Raw genomic sequence first — 20,687 nt, 5'->3', positions numbered from 1 at the left:
CATTCTTAGTTTATAAAATAAAATGTGTGGCTTCCTCTTCTTCTTTTTTTTAGTGTTTTAACACAGTTGACAACCATAATGTTGCATTAACGTCTTCTTCTCTTTCCTTTGCACAGCTCGACTACAGCTTGTCCTCACGGTCTTACATGTGTGTGTGTGTATTTAATTTTTTTTATTGGAAAATATTGCACACAGCGAAAAGACGAAAGTTCAATACAGCGATAGGAACCACAGTGGGCAAGACAAAGAAACACTGACAAATGCACAAAAAAAACAAAAAACAAAAGAAATGCAAATATTGTTGCCATTCCGTTGAGAAATATAAAAAAACATAGATAAGTAATTAATTAATTAAAGGTGGCATATGTAAGAATGTGTCCAAAAACAGTTACTACATTCAAATTAAAAATACCAAGGTCTTTTAGGTTTCATTTTCTGACGTTACTAGCAACCCGTGGTTGCTCGGCAGCTGAGACTCTACTGACTGCAATGATTGGTAGACGGCGGTAGGTGGCGCCACATGCCAAAACATGATTTCAAAACATAAACATGATTTGCAGTCTGCAAAATTTTTTTTAATGCAAATATTTTGGCTGCACTGTTGTTGTTGGTGAGTTCAGTTTGTTATATGAACATTATTCCTGAGTCTCTGTGACATATTAGGAGGACTTTATGGCCAGTCTCTTTAGATTTATTACATAATGCACCTTTAATTAAATAGATATATACATACATAGATAAAATATAATTTTAAATAAATTAATTAAAAAAGGCAGGGGAGGATTCATCAGTCAAAACCTAGAGATGGGAAAGAGTTGAAAAAAGTAAAAAAAAACGGCTGCCATCTTGTCGAAAAAAATTAGAATTAGAATCAGCCTTCAGAGAGTATTTAATCTTTAATCTAATTTTAGATAAGACATGACATCCTTAAGCCAAGGTCTTACATGTCTGTAATACATGCTACACTGCACTGTCAGTACTAATGGCTGACCACAAATAATACAATTATTGATTATCATGACATCTCATCGGATTTTACATTTTCGTGCTATCAACAAAACAAACATATTTTTAAGCGACAAAACAAACATATTTACTAAATAGTAACAAATATCCAATCATTTGTTTTCTTCCATTATTTATTCTACAACTGTTTTATGCTTTGCACATCTGAACACTTTATGTTATAGGGAGTGTTTTTTTTCTTGATGATGTCATGTCGCCGTTTTTCCTCTTAAATCTCTCACACTTCAGACTCTTTGCCCTTTTCACTCCTTCCTTTTGTTTTATGTCGGTGTAAACTTCAGCGCATAAACTTGTGTGATTCATTAAGGATCCGCGAGACTCCTGCTTCGCTGTCTGCTTGAATTACACAGACTTGCAAAAACAGCACAAAACAAAAATGTATTTATAACCCCCATCAGCATCAAGAAGTTTAACAGTGAAGGTGATGAAAGAGGAACAAGTGAAACTGCCAGCTAATGAACAAGCGGATATCTACCTCAGCGACAGGCATGCCCTCTGGGGGGCGACACTGCAGCAGCACCTCCTGTTCCAGTCGCACCTCCCGCCCCAGTGGCTCCTGCTCAAAGTTCTTCCGCAAGTCTACAGTAGGCGAGAGAGATGCAGTCAGCAAAGAGTGACATAAATAGGTGACAACAGAGTGACACCCTGTTTATCTAAATGACAAACACACACACACACACACAAACCCCGAAAAAGCTGTGCTTCTTTTTTCCTAATACCTTCATAAACATGCACGGTGTCAATCACCCTGTGTCACACGTTACCACGAGGGACTGAGATGATGGAATGTAACAACAGATTTATTTGCATATTATACTAAAGCTGACAAGACAAAAGTCAGAAACATTCAACCTCCCGCTGTCACTCTACCTACTTTCCCTTTTTCTCTATCCCTCTGTCACAAAACAGACAGCACACACACACACACACACACACACACACACACACACACACACACACACACACACACACACACACACACACACACACACACACACACACACACACACACACACACACACACACACACACACACACTAATTTATCACTGACATGCAATGCGAACGTAGGCGCGGATGCTCTTGGTGGTGCCAGCCGAGCTCCAGGCGACACACTGGCACCAATAGTCCTCCAAACCAAACAGCTCCTCCACCTGGGTCCTCGACACTGAAATGTCCACTTCCCTCACCACCAGACCTGAGCAGAGGAACAAAGGGAGAGAAAGAGGAATGGAATAAGAAAGAAAGAAAGAAAGAAAGAAGGGCTGAGAGAAGCTAGTGAGCCATATTTTTCACAGTGCATATAAATAATGCATTGGCTGCAGGCCAAAAGCAGTTAAAGTGCACATAAAACCCTATAGGAGCTAATGGATTATGTAGTTGAAAATGATGTTTGTAATTGAGTATGATGTTTATGTCTGTGAAATACAAGGTGACACGACTATGGGTGTACTTGTGTTTACAGTACAGCTGTGTGTGTGTGTGTGTATCCATTACCTGTGACCTGGTCCAGGCTTTCTCTGGGGATGTGATCGTTCTGATTCACCCACTCTCCGTTGCACTTGAAGTAGATCTGCGTGGCCGGTGACGCTCGGCACCGTAGCTGCACCGGCCTGTTCTTTACAATGAAAGCGTCCTCGGGCTCCATCAGGAATTCTGGCAGAGGTTCTGCCGGTGCCGACGGGAAGGAGTCTGGGAGGACCTCAGCCTCGCTGTAGTCGCTGCTCTCTGAAAAAAAACCCCCACAGAACACAGACGTGATGGGGATGAGCAGGCGTCTTCCTTTTGTTTCATATCTGCCTTTCAAAATGTTTACACACTGGACCTTAACAGTCTTCACTATGAATGCAGGGGCACAGTGACATTTTCACCCCCTTGTACTGGCACTAATCTGGTCAGTGCAAGCCTTGCGCTCGAGTCTCCATGGATGAGTCACGTCTCTCAGCCGAGGAGGGAGCTGCTGACCTTCCATGAACAGGTCCTGTTGATCGCACATTTATCCCCTGACATTTACGATGTGACACATCCCTCTTGGCAATGTTGCCAAGAGCTTCTTCTGACAGGAAGGACACAATATTTCTGACCTCTTCACTCTGATGATGTGTTACTCTAATAATAATGGATAGATCGAAGGCAGTATATGGATGCTGCGATGTTATTTTCCACTATCGCAGATTTATGTGATATGCGTTGTCATGTTTTTAAAAACGTCACAGATGGTGAAAAGTTTAGAGACTAATTTGTTGTAAAATGTTTATATGTCAATCAGTAAACTGAAGACTTTGTGTGTTTCTATGTCCACTTTTGTGGCATCCCCTCACCTTATAAGGTGCATTTCCTGCATTACATCTTCTTTTATACTCACATGGGAGAGTAACATTTTAATCCTTCATGTTTAAGGCTTACTTGTCAAGTTATTTGACGTCTATTGTTTAATTTCTTTAGAGAGATAATCACACGTCAGTGGTTGATTGTATTATTTTCTCTCGTTGTTAGAATAAACTGAGACTTCCTCCAAAGTTGTTTTTGTTTCGGCACAGCTGTTGGTATTGTCAATTGACTCAGACATTTCATTCCACTCAGGCTTGTCTGTTTACCGCGCTGAAAACAATGATGCAAACTCAACAACCGCATTTCAAGTGTGTCCATCGAGAAGCCTATATATCCTTGTGTACATGATGCACAGGCAGCGTGGAGAAAAAAAACCCTGTGGCATATCACTTGCAGACAGCAGGACTGCAGCATCCGCTGCCAAAAAAACACAATGTGACTATAATATAACTATGCAGATCTGCCTGAACCCTGGCATTTTACACACAGATATTGCACACAAATACAATTTTATACTTGTGTTTCAAAGGCCAAAAACAGAAAATGTTCTCCTCTGTTTATGAAACACCATCTATCAAACTGGTAGCGCTCTGGCTTTATCTGTCAGGTACATTCATCTTCTACCATTTTATCCTCTACATGAGGGTGCCAATCCCAGCTTACATAGGGTGAAAGGCAGGATACACCCTGGACAGGTCACGAGTCCATCACAGGGCTACATAGAGACAAACAACCATCCACTCTCACATACAGTTCATTTAGAGTGTCCAATTTCTCCAAATCTTCATGTTTTTGGACTATGGGAGGAAACCTGAGAATCCGGGGAAAACCCACATGCACACCCGGGGAGAACATGCAAACTCCATGCAGAAAGGTCCTTGTTCCGATGGGTCGCGAACCCGCGAATCTCCTTGCATTTCAGAACATACCGGACTCCTGCAAAGGCAAGAGTCGGGTGAATCCAGGTCCTCATAAATTCTTAATGCATCTGCCCTTCCAATAAAAAACTTTGTACTGCTTACAAAAATAATCTGAATTCAATAGGCATTAAATGGAAGATGGAGAGGAGTGCAAAGAACTGACAGGGTTGGCTCCAGTCAGGAGCTGCACAGAGGTAAGGGACATATTCAGTGCAGTAACCTTCCTCCTGTGACACACACATACACAAAAAAACCTCATTGTAAGTGTGTCTCTCACACAGAAATGTCACAGAGCTTCAGTTTTTGAATTTCACTCTCCACTTTCAGCAGGGGCAGAGAAAGAGGTGCCAGGGCAGAGGCAGCAAGCCGTGTTTGCAGAGTGAGTAAACCAGGCTAATTCAGTTTTCAAATCAGTTATGCCATAACTTGGGAACAAGAAAAACTACTTAGAAAGATAGCATCGCCTATTTTAGGAACATGAGCACTTTGCTACCGTCATCCCTCCATTCCCCCGACACGTTCTGTCTGAGACATTGGGATAAAGAGGATACAGAGCATGACAGAGGTGGGAGAGAAAGTCGTGTCAGGATTCAAATCAAGGCCAACGGAGATTGAGATTACAGAGGCTGTACCATCTTCAGGTATGGGGATGTACCATCTCTTCATCCCTTGTGTCCTCCGGCATGAAGGAGCCAGTGGGGACAAAGGCTGTGGCTGCAGCTCTGCTCCACCCCCCCAGCTTAGTTGCAGGCAGCTCTGCAGCCGCAGGACACAGAGAGAAGTCAACAGCTGCTCCAGGCCTGACAGCCATCCAGCCATCATCCTCTTTCTGTCTCTGCCTCTCTCTTTTACAAGCTCTTACCCAATCACGTCTCCTGCAGCCAACTGCATTTACACAGTAACTCCTAACTGACCCCAAACTGCACCCTCCCCGCTTCACACTGCATACTTTCCTCCACATAGTCTGTGCTGTAAAGCGAAAAATAAATAAAAATGTATTCTAGCTGATTACAAATATGACGATAAACTTATACATTATATATATATATATATATATATATATAATAAATATATATTATATATTTATACATTAAATTATCAAAAAAATTACATACATATTTTGTTATGTAGCCTATTTCCATTTGCCAAAAATGTTTCCATCACCTTTTAAATCAAAATAATTTGTATTTCTTTTTAATGTAATGTCTTATTTTGACCTGCCTTTAATGACGTCATTCACTTCCTCGTCTCTTCTATAAAACAGTGAGGACAGAATATTCTGTACTGATACATAGCCAGTGTGTAGTCTTTTGCGTTTGTATTTTATTGTATGTATGTTTTTTTCACTGCTGGATCACAAAAAACTTATCGGTGTATCTCTGCCGCCAAAGCTCTCCACATAAAGTGTGAGAGATTCAGTGGAAGAACAACAATTCCCATGTTACCACGCTGCTTCCCATCGTCATCAAACTAAGTCTTTTGATAGATTTTTGACTCAAAGCAGCAGAAATAACATACTATGCATTTAAAAATGAATAGGCCCTCTAAAACACGTGTCAAACTCAAGGCCAGATGTGGCCCGCCACGTCATTTTATGTGGCCCACGAGTGATTAATTGGTCTTAAAAATCTGTGTTAAAATAGGTCTATGCTGCTGACCATAAACTACATTTCCCACAGTGCAAGGCGATTGCGTTACCTGCAAAGTGACGGCATCCTGCCACTAGATCGCAGTGAACGAGTGAAATTGAGATTGAGACTGCGATCGCAGCAGAATGTGTTCACAAAAGCCACAACCAAAAAACGATGTGGCAGTGAAAACTAGCTTTATTGTGGCTGAAGAAATCACCCGTGCTTCAAAGTCTTTTTCTGAGAGTTCGTCTTTGAAGCAGTGCATGCTGAAGGTGTGTGAGCAGGTCTGACCCGACCAGATACAGACTTTTAAAACTGTTAGTTTGTTCAGAAACACCATCGCGGACCGGGTTACATCTATAATGCATCATATTTGTAACTTGAATAAGTCATAAATACATTAAGTTATTTAGCAAAATGTCACAAAGTAGTTACCTTTATTTTACATTTGGTTACATTTATTCTGTATGACAGTTACATCTGGCCCTTTATGCTGATGTGGCCCTCAGTGAAAATGAGTTTGACACCCCTGCTCTAAAACATTCAATATTCAAATTAACATGTGATTTATTTGCTGCTGTTTTGTTTATTAACCTGCTTTTTCTTTGCATTGTGCATTTTTGTTAATAGTACACGTGAGGACTTCTGACTTCTTGAACTCTTACACTTTACACACGTGAACAATGTTATACTGAAATTCACGCGATCAAGAAATCCGACGACGCGTTCGCTCAGATACACAAACGGAATATCACACAATCACGCTTTCATTAATCGCAGGAACACACAAACACGCACACTTGTCTTACATCCCGACAGGTTCCACACTTACATGCACTCGATTAGGCCCAGGCAACACTGCACGTGGGTGTTAATGCAATTAAGCACAAACAAACATGAATAATGAAAGTTAACACATTGTAATGGGTGATTCTTAGCCATGGCGGCGATGCCTCTCGCACACTCCTCTCCTCCCCGTCTCTTTTTGCTCCTTGCATCCCTTTGCTCTCCTCTTACTAAGCTGTCGCCTCCAGTCTTTCAGACTTTAAATTCTCTGTCAATAACCAATTGTGTTGCCCATCCCCACCCCTCACCCCCGCTCTTTCCCTTTGTCCGGCATTGATCGGCCGGTGTTCAAACATTGGCTGAAAAACACAGCCTGTCACTCTTCAGGCGCAATGAGAGGGGGCAGAGAGGGAGAGAGAGAGAGAGGGAGAGAGCGAGGCAGAAGAAGAATGGCAGCAGAGACAGACAAACAGAGAGAGACAGTGGTTCAGACGGAGACAGAATGGGAGGAGAGTCCTGTGTGTATGGATAAACCTCCCTCTCACTCTGTGCAGTGTGTGTGTTCTGGGGCCTGTGCACTTTAATTAAAACACTTTTGCATGACAGAGTTAGGAGACAGACAGCTTCTCTCTCTCTCTCTCTCTCTCTGAGATAATGGAGCTGGGGCTTTAAAGTGGAATCTGTGTTTTTGGGCCAGAATACAAACATCCATCAGAACACAGCAGCCGGCAATTTGTGTGGAATGAAGGAACCTTATAGACCAGAACTCCTCGCCGTGAAGCACAGCAAGTCTTTTATTACTCTAATGATAGACAGCAGACGTTAGAGAGCAAACACAAGCTTCATGGGCATTCTTTTGCTGGAGTGTACAGTCACACAGATGTGCATGCATGAGAATCCAGACACAAGATGACAATATTCATCAGTCATTTCTCATCAATTTGTACAACAAACTAAAATCCATCCATCCATCTTCTACTGCTTTATCCTCCACATAAGGGGGGAGCTGTGCCAATCTCAGCTGACATAGGGGGTAGGGGTGGGGGAAAAAAACTTGATTCACATAAGAATCACTATTCTAATCATCCACGATTCGGAATCGATTCATAAACTTCAAAAATCGATTTGAAAAAAAACGAAACAAAAAAAAACCTCTGGGAGAAAAAGGCAGCTAGTCTAAGCTTTGATTTGTTAAAAAAAGTATTTTTTTGTACAGTACGTAAGTTTTATTTGTTTTGAATGAATAAATGTTAACTTTTGTCATAAGTTTGCCTTTATGTGATCACATTATCTTATACAAACTGTATTGTTTTGATGACAATTTGCCTCAACACACTATGCATTCTATCAATTTTTGATCTATTTTGAATCGAATCGTGACTCTAAGAATTGGAATCGAATCGTGAGCCACCCAAAGATTCACATCCCTAACAGGGTGGTAGGCAGGGTACACTCTGGACAGATCACCCCTCCATCACAGTGCAACACACATAGACAAACAACCACCCACTCTCACACTCACAACCATGGACAATTCAGAGTGTCCAATTTACCTATAATCCCCATATTGCATGTTTTTGGACTGTGGGAGGAAACCAGAGAAACCAAACTAAAATGAAGGAAATATATCTTTCCTTTAGTGGCTGCCTGTGTGGCTGCAGTGCAAAGCTTCACTCCGGTGTAACAGAGAGCCAGAGTGACAGCGGTGCAGCGGGGCCACACTCGAAGGCAATAATGTGTGTGAGAGAGAGATAGAGGGAATGTGAAAGGAGGTGACAATATGGGAAGACAGCAGGGGCTGGACAAAGACAGGTCAAGAGACACTTGTAGACAGTGAGAGGAGAGAGATAATGCAGTAGACACAATGTGTGTGCACACAGAGATATATACACACAGGAAAATACAGCATACTAGACTGCTATAATGAACGGTGAGGAAACTGAATAACAGCAATGCCCCACTTTGTCTCAACTCTGAAACAGTCTCTGTTGTACTTTCAGCCCTCTGTCTTTTCCCACCGTCTGTTTTTTTCCCCCCCTTTTGCCTCTCATTCTCTCTCTCCCTTACACAAACACACACATGAACGACTATAATTTTCTTAGCACCAGTGCCTCTAGCCAGAGTGGAGTCTAAAGCGCCTGTACTTTATCATTACCTTTACTGGGTTAGTCATTACTGTCCCCTCCAGTGGCCCCACTGTCCCAACTCTCGGAAGTCGGGGGAGAAAAGAAAGCCGAAGAGAATGAACAACGGGGACGAAGTATACTTTGAAGCCGCCAAACAACAGAGCTACAAAGGAACAAGGGGTCAGGCTGCGTTTAGCAAGATCAGGAATCGCTTTATATTTCACAAGTGTCATATGAGGTCAAAAACACAATAGCGATGATTCCTCCCCTCCACATTCAAGCTTAGTGTCTGACATGGTAGTGCTTTTCTTTATTCTGGCCTTCCCCGACTCCAGTCTCTCTTTGTGCAGCTGCAGTCAACTTCAAATGGCATCCAGCCTTAAATGCAAAAAGAAACAACTCCAGCCTGTGGTTATGGAGCAGCACCATCACGCAGGCGACTGTGAGGACAGTCAGTCAAACATAACAACACCCCTGGCACAGGAAACGCTGATAATAAATAGAATGATCAGCAGCCATTTTGTAACATTGACTGGCTGACCATATATCCATCATCCTCACTTGATTTACCTCATTATCATCATTCTTGGGAGGAAGCAATGACGCCACACACACACACACACACACAGACACACACAAACCAAGGCACGTCGAAAGACAAAGATGGATGGAAGGAGAAAAATCTGTCCTACCTTCCTTAAAAGGATAATTATACGGAGTGATTGATATTCAGACTGACCTCATCTTCATCTGCCTGAAAACAGTTTGCTACACAAGGCGAGAGGAGAACTCAGCGAGGAGGCAGAGAGATGAAGTACAGAGATGTGCAATTTAGACATTTGATGAAAAATCACTGCGTGTACGTCCGCGTTTCTGCGACACAATGTGTTCATTCATTGTGTTGCATGGTGACAGCTTTGTGTGGACCAATATTCTGGATCCTTTTTTAGTTTAAATGAGGGTAAAGACAGACTGAGACAGACAGACAGACAGGAATTGTGTTACAGCGACAGTTTCAGGCACTTCACTCTTGATATAAGAAATAGAGGGTTAGGTTTGAAATACAAAGGTTTGACATTCACAGTTTAGCGTTTAGTGTTTCTCTTTCATAATATCGTTATAAATGATTATCTTTCATATATTAAATGTGTTTTATTCTCTTTAGCTGTAGATGACTGTTGTGTGCGACTATGAACTTGTGTAACCAAGTGTTTTTTTTTCTCCTATATTATAGATTGAGAGGAATTTAACTATTTCCTATAAAATACTTACTGCAGAATGCTGATTTTCAAGCACCTGTGGGGTTTTTATAGGATGATTCTATACTTCATCATAATCTCATAGAACTTAAATTGTATCTTAATTTCCCTTTTTATATATGAAAAACATGAAAAACAATAACAAAAAAAACAATCTGGCTAAAACACACACACATTATAGCAACCACTTTAAAGCCAGTTGGGGGATATTGGTCATCATTTAATAATATATATAATAATAATAATTATAATAATAATAAGTACAAAGTAACAAAAAAAAATATAAAGTCTAAAGTATAGCCGTGTGGCATCAGGAGACAGGAAGCTCAATTTGAAGTCATACTTGCACTAACAACGTGCGTCTACATGCTCTTAAAAAATCTTTTTCGGATAATTTGATGCTACCACCAGTGCGCACCTGCTGCAGCTCCACATGGCTCTGCAGTCTGCTGCTCACCATGGTGACTACAGGTGTCATCACTCACACAGACCAGCACACATTCTTCTTCAGCTCCTGTTCCATCCTCCATTATTATTATTATTATTATTTTATCTCAGCAAGGCTGTCTTTTATTTACTCCATAATTAACCAAGTTGTTTCAATGTCCAATAGCATAAGAGTCAAATAAGAAGAACAGTTAGATTGTCTGTCCAGAACAGCAACAGGTCCAAGACGCATTACCTACATAAGTGTATTTATGTGTATGATAATAGCCATAAAACCCTGGGGATTACAACATATATATTTATCATATTTATAATCTGGATTCACACAATGTATTTATGACTTAGGCTCTAAACTTAAAACGTTTTATGTTTTATTTGACACAGGCGAAGTTGCCAACTGCCTGATATATAAAAAAGTTGCAGAAATAAATAACAGAACAAATACTGTTGACCCAAATCGCAGACAAATGTAATTCTGCTATTTGTTACAATAACATGTTGAGCTGAAAGCTGCTGGAGGCTCATCATAGCAGTGTCACACCTTTAAATTGGTTCCAGTATGCGCGGACACCTGCAGAGCGGTTATTTCTATTGAGTGTGAAGCCGCGCGAGTTACATCAAGACACAAGTGTATATGATTGAGTGTATAATTGATTGTGCAAGCATGTGCATGTGTGAGCAAGAGAAAAGGCAGACGGATGGATAGAAAGTGTATGTGTGTGTGTGTGTGTGAGTGAAAGGGAGGTGACAGGAGGCTGCAAAGCAGATTGAAAGAGGGGGAAGGCCAAGCAGGTGATGGAGATGCAGAGTGACAGAAATGCTTCGCTTGTCCATCCAGCATGTCCAGTTGGCAGGAGGAGAGAGAAAGCAAGCCCGAGGACATCGAAACACACACGCACACAAACACACATGTGGAGGGCATGGAGTAAGCCTGTGTTCCTGAACGTTATCCAACTCTCGCAGCTGCGAGGTGTGTCGCCCCACAACCCCTCTAATGGAAATGAACTGTGACAAAAGATTTATGTGTTCTTTCCCACCATTAGCCCATCATGTCGTAATGACATTTAATCTAATTGCAGAGAAACACACGCACAAATGTGTGACATAAATATGGGTACACACACACATAAAATAAGGCTCAGTGACGGGGGTTTTACTCATAACTCAGAGAATCCTGGAGACTTTTGTGGCTGTTTGAAATGGACCCACACTATTTAAATTGTGTTTGTGTTCGAGGCAGGGTGAGAGTGTTTGTAACAGACTATGGATTAAATTTACCCACTGTGTATGCGAGGGACAGCCCACTCTCAGTGAGATTCGGTGACTGTGTTTTCGAATGTGTGGGTGCTCGTGACTGCGAGAGTGGGAGTGCTAAGAGGATTTGCATTTGGGTTGTTGCTGTGATCCGAGTGCTGGTACAGTACTGGTGCACTTGAATAGACAATGGCTAGTGGAAGGTGTGCTCTACCACAGCTAGGGGGCGCCACCCCCCATGACACTCATTAATCATAAGCCATCAAAAAGTGTCCCTTTGCTGTTTGTCAGTGCCCTAATGACCACCTAGTGCATGGGAACACAGTCATACACAAGCACCACAATCAATCACCATCAGAGGTGGAGAGAAAGAGTGAGAGGGGTGAAGAGACAGAGCGAGGAGGAGAGAGAATGAGTGGAGACAGAGTGGGTGAGACAATGTTGTTTTCCTATTATCCTCTTGAAATTACAGACCAATGTCACAACTATTACTTGGAGGAGGTCAAACTCATGCTAGAGCGAGACTTCACCTCTTCATATGAGTGTGTGTGTGTGTGTCTGTGCAGACAGTAAATGTTACGTGCTGAGTGCAAGGCGCCACAGCTTGTCTGCTCCACCACTGCACAAGCTGCTTCATGACAGTTGCGCAAATCTACCCAGAGTGGCCAGTTGCCATGGCGGGCTCCTCTAGAGGCCTGAAGTCTCCACAGCCATTAGTTAGGGTGTGCACACAGCAGAGACACACACAAACACACACACAAGCCCAAAAACACACATGTATTGTCCACCTCAAGCTCTCCATCACCCTTTCTTTTGGCACTGGACTTATAACTTCTACGTTGAAGCTTTGTTCAAACTCTAAGTCTTTCTTTGTCACTAGTTGTGTTGTTGTTTGTGTGTGGAGTAGAGAAGAGAAGCGAAGAGTAGAGTAGCGTAGCATGGAGTAGAGAAGAGTAGAGTGGAGTAGCATAGCGTAGAGTAGCGTAGCTTAGAGAAGAGTAGAGTAGCGTAGCGAAGAGTAGAGTAGAGAGTAGATTAGCGTACAAAGCGTAGAGAAGAGTAGATTAGAGAAGAGAAGAGAAGAGAAAAGAGTAGAGTAACATAGCGTAGTGTAGAGAAGAGTAGAGTAGCGTGGTGAAGAGTAGCGTAGTGTAGAGAAGAGTAGAGTAGCGTGGTGAAGAGTAGCGTAGTGTAGAGAAGAGTAGTGTAGAGTAGGGTAGCGAAGAGTAGACTAGAGAAGAGAGTAGATTAGCGCAGAGTAGAGAAGAGTAACAGCTTAGTGTAGAGAAGAGAAGAGTAGCGTAGAGAAGAGTAGCGTAGCGTAGGGAAAAGCAGAGAAGAGTAGCATACAGAAGAGTAGGGAGTAGCGTAGCGTAGCGTAGAGAAGAGAAGAGTAGCCTAGTGTAGGGAAGAGTAGAGTATAGAAGAGTAGTATAGCATAGAGTAGAGAATATGGAAATTTGCCTTCAGCTCATTAACATAAATCCTAAAAGGAAACATACAGAAAGTCTTGAAAAACAACTCACAACTCACACTTACATATAGAATACAGTTATATATATATAGTGAATACATAGTGAATAGGTGAGCAGTACAGTGGGATGAGTGTTTAGAATGTGGGGCCATTTAAATGGCAGTAATTACATGAGAAGATGAGCTGCATTCCTTCCTGAGGGCAGACTGATTACAGGCCTCTCCTCTCTGGGCCCCTGTAATTACCCACTCTACCCGGCTCTGCTCAGCCTCACTACAAGCGAGTTTATCACCCCAACCCCACCCCATACCTCACCCCTGCGGTCTCCTCATCCACCTCTACAAACTTGTGCAATACTCCACCTCCACAGGTCACCTTCTGTCCTCTCATGAAATGATTACTAATCACGCAAGTATGCGCGCGCACACACACACACACACACACACACACACACACACACACACACACACACACACACACACACACACACACACACACTTACAAAGTATGGGCGGGGTTGTGTGCACAATGACAACAAAACCAGTAAGTCCATCCCAGTGAGGAATTCCGGTAAAACTGGAGGTAGAGAGACAGTCAAATTACACGTCCCACACCCCGACACCCACAATTGTTGCACTAACAGTCTGGGTTTCTGCTTCTCTTTTATTTGCATTCAGGCACATTCTCACTGTTTAAAACTTTCAGTTGATAATATAAGTTCAATATACCTATCTTTTTGGACTGCCATAATGTATTAAAGCAGCAGTGCGTGACTTTTGGTGATTTTTTTGTTTGTTGATGATGCTTTTTATTCTGCCTCTGTTTAGTTTTCATCAACAATATACCACTATCTGTATGCTGCAAATGGGCTCTGCCAAGCATCATTATGATCTTAATCTGTATATTTTGCATGTATACACTGGCAGCTCAGGGTTGGGCGGGGTCAAGAAGCATTTATCCCTTAAACTGCTAAATGACCATGTTTTCTCAGCAGCACAATTAACTTGTGAAACTTTGCATGGGCGCTTCTTTGTGCTTTTCGCTCACACGCCAACCTGTTTGCAGCAATCGCGCTTTTCACGCCCAGTGTTGCCTCCGTCTGCCTTGATATATCAAGCGTGGAAATGTTGCCAGGCGACAATAGATCTAAACACGTCTATACTGGGAAACACAGAGGGAGTCGTGTGGAGCCGATACCGTGTGAACTCACCTGATAATGGTTTGAATGTTTCCGTTTAAAAAGTTACGCACTATACAGATTTAACCGCAATGTCGTGCAAAGAGTCAGCGAACTTTGTCACGACATACGCATTATGTTTATATTTGGATATATAATTTGATATGACAACCCATCTCAGGAGACACGGAGATGATTGGTTCAAACTGCATGTACAAATCACATCAGACATCCTGGAGCGGGTGATAATGACAAGAGAGGAGAGGAGGCTAAAGGAGCAGGAGACAAAAGAACGATAACATCAGAGGAAGAAGACGGACAGATTAAAAATGAAAACCTGTTGTAGCATTATGAAGTCGGAGAGCAGGAGCGAGAGAGACAGAAATAGAGCTTACGCAGGTGCAGGGCTGCATGGGGAGGACAGGGAAATGTGGTAAGTGCAGGTATCTTAGTTAATGTTAGGCGATGATGATGCGGGGGGGTGAGGAGGTGGAGGGGGGCGCACGGAAAGTTAATGACAAGGCTGTAAGCTTTGCAGCAAGTGTGTAGTGATGCTAAATGGGAAGGAGGGAAGGAGGGAAGGAGGGAGGATACGTGAATGGGAAGGGAGGTAGAGAGAGAGAAGGAACCAGTCCCTGGGTGCAGATTAAGTGCAACTCTTGATTAGTGTGTGTGTGTGTGTGTGTGTGTGTGTAGTGTGGGCACCGGCTATGGTTGCCATGATTGCCAGCACTATTAGCGATGCCTGCTGCTGTAATGTGTTATGACAGGGGCTGATTCTTGTGACTAACTGCTTTGGCAGTGGAGCTCCTCTGTCATGCTAATGAACATATGAGGACATGAGCCAGATTGACAGGAGATTGACAGGCCACGCACATGATGTCTCACACACACACAAACAAACACACACACAGACACAGAGACAACAGAGGGTTAGAAGAACGGTACACGCAAAGACACGTGCAGACATAAACGTGAATACCATGTGACAAAACTGATGCAGAAGTCGCCACTCAAATAACTGGCTACCAAGTCAGTGTGACAGAGGTGGAAAAAAACACACACACACGCACGCACGCACTCTCACACACACACACACACACACACACACACACACACACACACACACACACACACACACACACACACACACACACACACACACACACACACACACACACACACACACACACACACACACACACACACACACACACACACACACACACACACACCGCATGCACAGAGGCATGATCACGCCACAAACACACAGCAAGCTTGACGTCACTCTGTTCCTTCATTGCGTCCCCTTGCATCAGAAAAATCCCTAGATATGCAGTACATAACAACCAACATGCTGTAGGCAAAGTGTGTGTGTGTGTGTGTGTGTGAGGGGAGAGGAAATTTATCAGCAGAAAAAAAAAAAAAACTGAAATAATTAAAGTGCACTAATAATCTGGAAACGGGCTACAAGCAAAAAACATTCGCAAAACTTACTTAAAGAAAAAAAAAAAAAAGATTTATCCCCGGTGTTGCTCTCTTCGTTAAATGAAAAACAAAAACACGTTGGGTTTTTACTGTTCTCTTTTCTCCATGTGGAAAGATAGAGACAGAAATAAGCAGATAGCGAGGAAAGACAAAGAGTTAGGCCACGAGAAGGAAAGATTAGGGCACTAATAGGCAGAAAATCCATGTTGGAGAAAATAGATGAAGAGAGGTGACATAGCGATAGCAGGGGAGGACAAATGGAAAAGCAGAAGATGGAGGTGTAATTCAATCTCCTCACCCTGCAGAATGTTGTGGCCTCGTAAGCAAAAGAAGTTCTTTGCAGAGGCTAATGGCTATTTTATCCTTTTGATCTCCCTTTATTCCCCACTTCTTCGTTTTCTCAAAATAAATTTCCCTCAACGGCTCGACTTGGAGAGACCCGCTCAAATAGGGCCAAAAGGAGAGAAGAAGTGAGACGAGACTTCCATAAGTGAGACGAGACTTCCATCTAAACTTCTCGTTTCAGTGAAACCAACCTTTACCTTATATGTGCATTTTTGTAATCACACTTTAATAAAGTAATTCCTTAAATTAGCAAAAAAAAGAAAAAACTTTTAATTGTGACTGTGGACCATCCAAGCATGGAAATACCTAAAAAACCTAAAGACCTTGTTGATTGTCAGGTAATTCTCAGCGCAGCACCAAAACAAAACAGCAATAACTACAACACTCACACAGACTATCGCTTTCAGCCAGGCCAACTTTTTCATATCTGGCAATATCAGGCACTGAAAACTCTTCACTGCATCACTGCTCCATTCTACAAATGTACATCTCGCTAATGTTTCAGGTGAAAATATCGGTTCTTTCCTCTGTGTGCTAACACAGCGTTCGTGTCAATCATGGTGCTGAGGTTCCTGTCTGAAAGTTTTTTCTTCTACTTCTTCTCTTCGTTGCAGTGTCCTTGACCCAGTGACAGGACGGGGACTGGGCTGCGGAACTGAAAAGAGGACATCCTAAAGCCCTGGGCCAGAACCAGTATGACTGGACTGGCAATAATGGCAGTGATGGAGAGCTGTGATGAAGACGAGAGCATGACGAAATGCCCTTTGGCAGACATATAAAACAGGCAGCTGTGAATGAGAGAGATGTACTTATACAAATGAGTGTATAAGGTGAAAGAGGGGAACGATGGATGGATGGATGGATGGTAGGAGAGGCAGAGTGTCACCCTCCTGATGCCGGGGGCCAGCACACACTGATGTTAACACTCAGTGGCCTGAGTGTGACACTGTGACAATAACAACGAGAGACTCTTTCTCAGTCTTTCTCTTTCTTCTCTGCCTATCTCCTTCTTCTGTCACTGCGTGCAGCTTTGATCCACGCCCTGACCTCGTCCTATGACCTGGGTCAAACTGCAAAAGCCCACTCAGCAGAAGTCAGGAAAAATGTTTTTACATTCAATTAGGCCAATTGCAAATTTGGGGGGTTAAGCGTTTGAAACTAAAGAAGTGTTTAGAGCTATATGTATACACCTAAAATATGACCCAATAGTATTCGTGTTGCGTAGGGCAAAAGGCGTGGTACACCCTGGACAGATCACCACAGGGCCACATAGAGATAAACCATTCACTCTCAATTTACCTAATCCCCAAATCTGCATGTTTTTGGACTGTGGGAGGAAACCAGAGAACCTGGAGAAAACCCACACACACACAGGGAAAACTCCATGCAGAAAGGCCCTTCATCCGACCGCGGGCGGGTCATAAACCCAGGTTCTAACCACGACACCAACCCGGCAATAATGTTTCAATATGTGAAATTCACTCAGATTCATCTACTGGATACCAACGTGTGACAGCAGTCTGTCCTAGGGTTATTGATTGTGATTTCACCAAAACATATAAAAATATAAGTATAATGTTGGCACCAGAGGGGCGAAAAAAAAAATATCAAAGGATCACCAATATCCAAAGGATTAATCTTCATGGGGAATATGAATATCTGTACAATATTGCATTATAATCCATCCAAAAGCAGCTGAAATAATTCTTTCTGGACCAAAGGGGTGGATCAGGCAAACAGCAGACTGACAGACACACCGACCAGCATTACTATTCTTTAATCAAATTTTATGGCCTATATATGAGAAGAAAATGGGCGTCACTATCTGAAGAAAGAACAATTTTTTTTGAGCAAAGACCTTCACTCCCCACAGCTCGAGTGGAGCTGCTCAGCGGTCAGTAGATTGCAATGTAAATTTACTGTGCAGGTGTGACTCTAGTTCTGAGAAAATAGCAGCTATTTTAAACTGAACTAACCAGAGAGAAATCAAGGTAAATGTGATGATTTCTTGGCTGTGCTGTGTAGTTTTTATTCCAATTTCAATCATCTAATTTGTATAATTCTAAATCTGTGTCATTATCCTTTGCCACTGCACATTTAATGCTATAGTGAAAATCTGCTCAGTGCTGCAGCGAGGACAGCAATGTTTCATCGTTTTTTTTTGGATCACAATCAAAATATATCTTCCTACGGAAGCCCATTTCTGCCAGTGTTAAAAAAAAAAAGATCCCACTATCTCGAAATAATGAGATAGTATCTCAATATATTGACTTAATATCTCAATATATTGACTTAGTATCTCAATATATTGACTTAGTATCTCAAAATAATGAGATAGTATCTCAATATCTTGACTAAGTATCTCAAAATAATGAGATACTAAGTCAAAATATTGAGATACTAAGTCAAAATATTGAGATTGTATCTCAAGATAGTATCTCACTATTTTGAGATACTAAGTCAATATAATGACATACTAAGTCATTATTTTCAGATACTAAGTCAATGTAATGAGATACTCCGTCATTATTTTGAGATACTTCGTCATTATTTTGAGATACTTCGTCATTATTTTGAGATATTAAGTCATTATTTTGAGATACTATCTCATTATTTTGAGATACTTAGTCAATATATTGAGATACTATCTCATTATTTTGAGATACTAAGTCATTATTTTGAGATAGTGGGATATATTTTTTTTTACACTGGTGGAAATGTTATCTAAGATAACATTAACAAAAAGTACTGTCATATTTAAAAGTACAGTTGGACATACATGGTCCTTGTCCTCCTAAACTGATGCTATGCCACTGCACTGAGGTTACACATGGCTGTGGCTCCAGTGGACAGAATGGCATTAACTCTCTGTCCTGGATCTCAGTGAGTCTGGCCCACTGAACCTCTCACGAACCCGAGGCCGCCCAGAGTCACCACTCCTCCTCTGCACTGACTCCCTACTGCACTATTGTGTCTGAACATTTGGTTCTGACCTGTGCACTTGTATAATATGTTTTCACTGTGGTCCTTGGGAGTGTGTGGCCCCTGCTAATTCACTCAGTGCTTTCTCTACCTCGCTCTCCCTCCGCCCCACTCTTTGGCTTCACCTAGCTGATGCCATGGTAGCAGCAGTTCTGGTTAAGAGGTTTGTGTAGCCCATTAGGATGATGAAGAGGCCTTTCATCAGCGCACTCCCTCAGGCCGAGCACTGACAGGGGCTTTACCTCGACAAGCCTCTCAAACACACCGCTTGACGTGAGACAGCACCCAGTGAAGAGGTCCGCAGGCAGTACACACACAAACACACACACACAGACACACTCAAAGACTCTGAAAAAGGGAAGACTGAGACATTTATTTTGTTTCAGTCCAATCTCAGCAGCCAATAGAGTTTAGTGTATGCAGAGGGAAGACAAGAGGCGGCCAGAAATGAAGACAAGTCTGGACTAATTCTTACTCTGATCTATTTTTAATCACTGCCATGCGAGGACTAATAGTGTAATAGTCTTGCACGGCTCTGTCCAGATGGGTAAAGCAATCTTTCAGCAGGGGAAGTGCGGCAGGAAGGAGCCAGGATGTGCAGACGGAAGAGGAAAGAGACAGGAAAAGTGAGTGGAAACAAGACAGAAACAGTGGGAGTGAGACAGACAGAGACTGATAAAGACAGAGGTGGAGAGAAAATTGAAGACGGAGAAGCCACAAGGGCCAAGATGACCTGAATTCATAGGACTGGTATTGATTACTCGAGGATGAAAAGCCAAAGAAAGCACTCTGCTTAGAGAGTAGATAAATTTACTCACACTCAGAGACCTGGAAAGACAGAACTGGGTGAAAGTAACAAACAAAAAGGTAGGCACCGAACAAGCACATTAATCAGATTAACCGATTTGCCTTAAATCTCACAAGGTAGGAGTAAAGACAGCTGCTGCATCGATCGCTCTGATGGAAAACACAGTCTGACAAGAAAAATGTGACTGACAGGACGAGAAAGAAAACAATCTGTCTGCAGACAGGATACAAAAGGCATTTAAAAGAGCACACATGTAGCATACGGGAGACGAGACAATCTGATTATAATGCATTCTGTGTGGGATTTATGGTTCTATTTATGGGATGTGTATAGATGATGTATGACACACACACACACACACACACATCTCAGTAGTCTACATCATTTTTGCCTCACATAAATTAACTTTTTATAAGCGCTTTTGGAATTCTGAGCTTAAATGTCTCAAAGAAATAAAACATTTACTCTTGCCAAAAAACGATGCCGCCTTCGGTAAACGTGCGTGTATTTACAGTGAACTTATTTACAGTCAAAGAGCTGTGCAGCACCAATTTTTCTCCCCCTTTTTTTTTAGGGCTGCATAGACTCCCACTGGACTGGCTGCTCTCAGTCGACTACATTTTCAGTGGTCGTG

At 42.2% G+C, this 20,687-nt stretch overlaps 1 protein-coding gene across 1 annotated transcript in view; it reads right to left on the bottom strand.

Annotated features, from left to right (window-relative positions):
- Positions 1-20,687, bottom strand: part of unc5b (unc-5 netrin receptor B) — a gene marked incomplete at both ends in the record, with an annotated part of 50,174 nt that overhangs the window by 12,169 nt on the left and 17,318 nt on the right. The window contains 3 exons of the mRNA XM_083897876.1: positions 1,502-1,605; positions 2,080-2,223; positions 2,523-2,753. Of these exons, the coding sequence (XP_083754002.1) occupies positions 1,502-1,605; positions 2,080-2,223; positions 2,523-2,753 (479 nt within the window). The remainder of the gene's footprint in view (positions 1-1,501; positions 1,606-2,079; positions 2,224-2,522; positions 2,754-20,687) is intronic.

This window comes from Microchirus variegatus (genome assembly GCF_963457635.1).
Source record: "Microchirus variegatus genome assembly, chromosome: 11".
NCBI classification, from domain to species: domain Eukaryota; kingdom Metazoa; phylum Chordata; class Actinopteri; order Pleuronectiformes; family Soleidae; genus Microchirus; species Microchirus variegatus.
This window is presented reverse-complemented; position numbering and strand designations above follow the sequence as displayed.